Source organism: Hipposideros armiger, unplaced genomic scaffold (assembly GCF_001890085.2).
Source record: "Hipposideros armiger isolate ML-2016 unplaced genomic scaffold, ASM189008v1 scaffold_105, whole genome shotgun sequence".
Classification (NCBI taxonomy): Eukaryota; Metazoa; Chordata; class Mammalia; order Chiroptera; family Hipposideridae; genus Hipposideros; species Hipposideros armiger.
Genome location: NW_017731455.1, coordinates 262,280 through 268,219, shown reverse-complemented (window position 1 = coordinate 268,219; position 5,940 = coordinate 262,280). Strand labels below are relative to the sequence as shown.

General features: G+C 46.2%; 1 protein-coding gene across 2 annotated transcripts in view; it reads left to right on the top strand.

Annotated features, from left to right (window-relative positions):
- Positions 1-1,038: 1,038 nt before the first annotated feature.
- Positions 1,039-5,940, top strand: part of XPNPEP1 (X-prolyl aminopeptidase 1) — a 49,697-nt gene continuing 44,795 nt past the window's right edge. Inside the window, exon 1 of one of the 2 annotated variants that reach the window (XM_019646670.1) lies at positions 1,039-1,178. In XM_019646670.1, coding sequence (XP_019502215.1) covers positions 1,147-1,178 — 32 coding nt within the window. In that variant the 5' untranslated portion in view covers positions 1,039-1,146. Of the gene's footprint in view, positions 1,179-1,307; positions 1,596-5,940 lie in introns of those variants that run through there. The other variant, XM_019646671.1, reaches the window with a different exon arrangement.

The following is a 5,940-nucleotide window of genomic DNA, read 5'->3' as shown; positions in this document are numbered from 1 at the left end:
AGGTAAGGGGGAGGTGAGGCAGGGAGCTTTGATATTTGGAGGAAGAGCAAGTCCAAAGGCCCTGTGGCCCAAGTGTGCCCAGCTTTTTCAAGGACGGCAAGGAGGCGGGTTTAGCTGGAGCAGAATGAGCAAGGTGAGAACAGGAGGAACTGAGGTTAGGGGTAGATCAAGTAGAGCTTTTAGTTTGACTGAAATGAGGAGTCACGGGCAAGTGCTGAGCAGAACAGGGACATGATCTCAGGCTTCAAAGACACGACCTGGCAGTTATGTTTAGGCTAGACTGCGCAGGTGCCTGGTGGCTGTAGGAAGGCCAAGTGTAATCAGTCACATGGGTGAGTCAGTAGTGACACAGACTAGAGTGGGTACAACTGGAGGTGGTGAGAAGCGGTGGGATTAAGGATCTGTTTTGGCCAACCTGAGTTTCTCACAGACTGGATGTTGGGTGTGTAAGGTGAGGCGGGGATGACTCTGGGATTTTGGCCGGAGCATCTGAAACAATGGAGTAGCCACTGAATGAGATGGCTAAGACTGGTGGCGCACATTTTTGTTTTCGGGCGTTGGGCCAGCAGTGCCATTCGGACATGTTAAGTTTAGGGTGTCTACTAGTTATCCAAGCGGAGTGAGCAACTAGATTTTGAAGCTGTCTGGAGAAATGATTTGGGGGACACCTCCAAAACCTTAGGAAGTGAGACCCTGCTGAGGTGCTTCCAGAACTGGCCATGGGACCGTCCTCTTTGCCTTCCTAAAGGGCCCTGACATCCCAGGCGGGCAGCTCATCGCATCCTCAGCCCCTTCAGTCGACAAAGCCCTTCTTTTTCCTCTTTGGAGAAGGGTGAGAAAAATGAACGGAAAAGACGAGCCGCGGCACGGCATCCACTACCAGAACGGAAAAAAAGCAACGCCCGCTGGTTGGAAATGCAGGCCGGCTCCGGACTCCAGGACCGCGCCGCCCGAGACCGGGCGGGTGGGCGGGGACTGTGGGTGGGCGGGGCCGCGGCGCCCGCGCACTCCACGGAGGGGGGCGTGGCTGGACCGGTGCGCGCGCCTGCAGTTTGCGCACCGGCCGGCCTCCTACCCTCCAGCCATTCGGCGGGTGATCAGCTGGTCTGCGCTCCCCTTACGTGGGTCGGGGCACGTCACTGCCGAATGGCAGCCTCCAGAAAAGCACCGCGAGTAAGGTGAGGGGACTGCCGGGGAGCCGGCGTCTGGGCAGCGCGCGGCTCCCCGGGCCAGGGCGCGCGTGTGGCCCTCCAGAGGGTAGGGACGAGCGGGCGAGGAGCTGCGGGCGGCCCACCACAGCCTGGCGAGGGCCGGGGCTTGCCGGAGCCCCCCGAGCGAGAGCTGGGGGAGGGAGCCATGCAGCCGGGCAAGTTCCGGTTTGTTTCCCTCGGGGCCGCGGGCACCCCCAGGCATCACGAGCCCGGTCCCCGGATGAGTGTGTCCGCGGAAGCTGATGTTTTTGGCCCGAGGGGGCGGTGGCCGTCGCGGCCCCCGGCCCAGCAGGAAGGCCCCAGTGTTGCAGGAAGTTGACTTGTCCTGGTTCCTCCCGGGGTCCAGGGAGGTAGGCGAGTTCCTGCCGTCGCCCCTCTACCCTGGTAATTTAATCCTCAAATTACAACCCTGACAATACTGACACCTGCATTTCTCCTTACTGATCTGTCACCATCACAAAGATAGGCAGCCGCGGGCCCCTCCCTATCCAAGGGGTTTCAGAAGGCTGTGTAAGGGAATACTTGGGCATAATCGCCAGGAAAATCCCACCAGAAACCTGTCCTGATTTTTCCCGGGATACAGGGAGGTGAGAAGGATACCCTCCCCCCCATTCTGACATTAAATAAGTTTTAGCCTATTCTACCCCCACAGCCAGGGTATACTTATCAGAGCAGCTAACAAAGTGGGAGACTTGAGAGATACCTTCAGACTTCACAAAGGCCACCAGCCAAGCTTCCTGGAGAGCCACCTGGGGTCAGCCAACCTCCAACCAGTTGAAATGTGAATGAACACACTTGGCAGCATGACCAGGCTCACTTGCTGAACGCAGACCATGGCTTGTGCTTGTGCTCATGAGTGGGCAGATCCCAAGCCAACCTGCACCTGGACTTGGCCTGGCTACAGCATGTTAGGGATGAGAACCATGCCTGCCCTGTGGAAGGGTCTGGTGAGGTGTAGCACACTTGCATGTGGAAGGCGCTGCCTGCATGCTAAATGCTGGAAATGGGGTCAGGCCAGCGAATAAATGATGAGTTAGGCACTAGGTGGAGAAGTAGACTTTGAAGACCAAGGTGGTCTCTGCTGGGTTCATAGAATTACGAGATTTTAGGAGCAGAAGGGTCAACATCAGCATCAGCTGATACAGCTTCCCTGCCTCTCACTAAAGGCAACTGAGAGGCCGAGAGAAGGGGAGGCCGTTTGCTCCAGGCAGCTCCCCTAGTGGCAGAATTTGAATGCCATTCAGTGTAAAAATGACTCAGTTTAGGTGATGGAAACTGAAATGAAATTGACTTAGGTAAAAAGGGGTTGAGCTGGCTTCTAGCACAGCTGAGTCCAGGAGGCCAACACTAGCATCAGACTTTCCTCTCTTTTGCATCTCTTAGCTCTGATTTCTTCAGCATTGGCTTCACTGATAGGCAGACTTAACCTGATGGCAAGTTATGACAGTTCTAGGCTGACAGCCCCGGCAGAAATAGAGTCCTTTTACTTAATGGTTGGAGCAGAAATCTCAGATCTGATTCTTCCTGGGCTGATTTGATCCTTATGACCATCCCTGAACCAATCATTGTGGCCGGAAGGATGGATTGACTAGGCCTGGGTCCCAGAACTTGGTGGGAGAGTGGGTGAGACTCATCCCAACTCTGTGGACTGAAAATGGAGAAGAGACATTCTCAAAAGGAAAACCAAGGTGCTCTGATCGAAAGAAGGAGGGATGGATTCTGGATAGGTAAAGACAATAGTGTCCACTTCCCCACCCTAGAACAGGCTCCTTTCTACCCTTGTCTCACCTTATGAGGTGTGATTGAGCATCTCATTCCTTGTTTTATCCCATCCTGAGCGATAGACATGGATGATTCTTATCATGGGCTCAGGGAAATGGTAACAAGAGCCCTGCTGGGATTTCTATAAAAACGAGAGAGGGAGAAAAACGTGCCCTAACCATCTTATGCAAAGACTGAACAAAAAGTTCTCTGAATGCTTCTTTCCCTTACCCACCTCCTGGTGCATAATGACGTTGAGAAGGTGTGGGCTGAGCAAGTCCTGGGCAGGGGAAGTGCACTGAGCCGGAAGCTGGGAGTCTTGGAGTCTAGTTCTAGACTAGCTCTGTCACCAAATCGCTGTGAGGCCTTGAGCACGTTGTTTGATCTTCATTTTGGATATTATGAACAATATTGTTATGAACATTTGTGTACAAGTTTTTATATGGACTTATGTTTTCAGTTTTCAACACCTAAGAGTGGATTTCGCTGAGTCCTAGGGTAACTAACTATATTTAGCTTTTTGAGGAACTCTGGGCTGTTTTCCAAAGCCACTGCACCATTTTATATTCCCTCCAGCAATGTCTGAGGGTTCTAATTTTTCTACAGCCTTGCCCATACTTGTTGTTGTCTGTTTTTTAAATTATTGGGTTGTCGGAAAAGTGATGACGCATTTTTGCAATGAAATACATAGAAAAAATACGTCATGACTTTTCTGACAACCCAATATAATCATCCTAGTGTATGTGAAATGGTACCTAATTGTTTTGATTTGCACCTCCCAAATGAATAATGATGTTGAAAATCCTTTTATGTGCTTATTGGCTATTTGTATATCTTCTTAGGAGAAATGTCTGTTTAGAATTTTGACCATTTAAAAATTGGGTATTTATCTTTTTATTGTTGAATTGTAATAGTTCTTTATGTACTTTGGATACTAGACTCTTACCAGATTTATGAGTTGAAAATATTTTTTCTCATTTTATGGATTGTCTTTTTTACTTTCTTGCTGTATCCTTTGAAGCACGATAGTCTTTTGTGTAACTATATCCAGTGTATCTTTTTTCTTTTGTTGCTTGTGCTTTTGATGTCCTATCTAAGAAATCATTGCCTAACTCAAGGTCAGGCAGATTTATGCCTGTTTTCTTCTAAGAAAACATTTAAGTCTGTGATCCATTTTGAGTTAATTTTTGTGTATGGTGTGAGGGTAGAGGTTCAGCTTTTTTTTTTGCATGTGGATATCCATTTTTCCTAGCATTATTTGTTAAAGAGACTATTTTTCTACATTGAAAGATTTTGGCACCCTTATATAAAAAATTGATTGACAGTAGGGGCAGTTGGGTGGCTCAGTTGGTTAGAGCGCATGCTCTGAACAACAAGGTTGCTGGTTCACTTCCCACGTGGGCCACTGCTCTGCGCCCTCCGCAACTAGATTGAAGACAATGACTTGAGCTGAGTTGCCGCTGAGCTGCCAGTGGGCGGCCGGATGGCTCAGTTGGTTAGAGTGCGTGCTCTTAACAACAAGGTTGCCGGTTTGATTCCCGCATGTGATGGTGGGCTGCACCTGCTGCAACTAGAGTGAAAATGACGACTGGACTTGGGGCTGAGCTGTGCTCTCCACAACTAGATTGAAACAACTACTTGACTTGGAGTTCATGGGTCCTGGAAAAACATAAGTTCCCCGATAAAATTTGAAAAAAAAAATTTAATTGACAGTAAATGTGAGGGTTAATTTCTGAACTCAGTTCTGTTTCACTGATCTATAACTTTACCCTTATGCCAGTGCCACACTGTCTTGATTACTGTAGTGTTATTAGTTTTGAAACCAGGAAGGGTACTCCTCCAACTTTGTTCTTTTTCAAGATTGTTTTGGCTATTCTGATTCCTTGCATTTCCATATGAATTTTAGGATCTGCTTGTCAATTTCTGTATAGAAGCTACCTAGAACTGATGGGTATTGCCTTGATCGTAGATTATTTTGGGGAGTATTGCCATTTTAACAATATTAAGTCATACAGTCCATGAACATGGAATGTCTTTCCATTTATTTAGGTCTTCTTTAATTTCTTTCAACAATGTTTTGTAGTTTTTGGAGTATAAGTTTTAGACCTCTTTTGCTAAATTTATTCCTAGGTATTTATTGTTTTGATTGTATTGTAAATGAACTTCTGTTAATTTTATTTTTTGGTTATTCATTACAAGTATATAGAAATATAATTGATTTTTGTGTATTGGTTTTGTATCTTGAATTCTTGATGAGCTTATTAGCTCTAATTTTTTTTTTTGGTGGATTCTTTAGGATTTTTTATATTCTAGATACAGAATACCATTTGCAAATAGAGATAATTTTACTACTTATTTTCTAATATGGTGCATTTTATTTCGATGTCTTGCCTAATTGCCCTGGATAAACCTCTAGTACAGTGTTGACTAGAAGTGGCAAGAGTGGACATCTCTCTCTTATTCCTGATCTTAGGGGAAAAAGTGTTCAGCCTTTTTATGTTAAGTATGATGTTAGCCATGAGTTTCATAATATTCTTGATCAGGTTGAGGAGTTTCTCTCCTAGTTTATTGAATACTTTTATCATGAAGGGGTGTTGGATTTTGTCAAATGCTTTTTCCGTCTCTATTGAGGTTATCATGTAGTTTTTGTTCTTTATTCTTTTGATATTGTGTATTATGTTACTTTTTGGATGTTGAACCAGTTTTGTGTTCCTGGAATAAATTTCACTTGGTGATGGTGTATCATCCTTTTTATGTGTTACTGTATTCAGTTTGCTAGTATTTTGTTGAGGATACTTACATTTATAGTTATAAGAAATATCGAGGTGTCTTACTTTTTTTTTTAAAGATTTTTATTGGGGAATTGGGAGATGGGAACAGTGCTAGGGAATTGGGGGAAGGGGAACAGACAAGTTGCTGTCCTTTTGTTCTTCAGTCTAGTTGTGGAGGACGCTGCTTCACTGGCCCA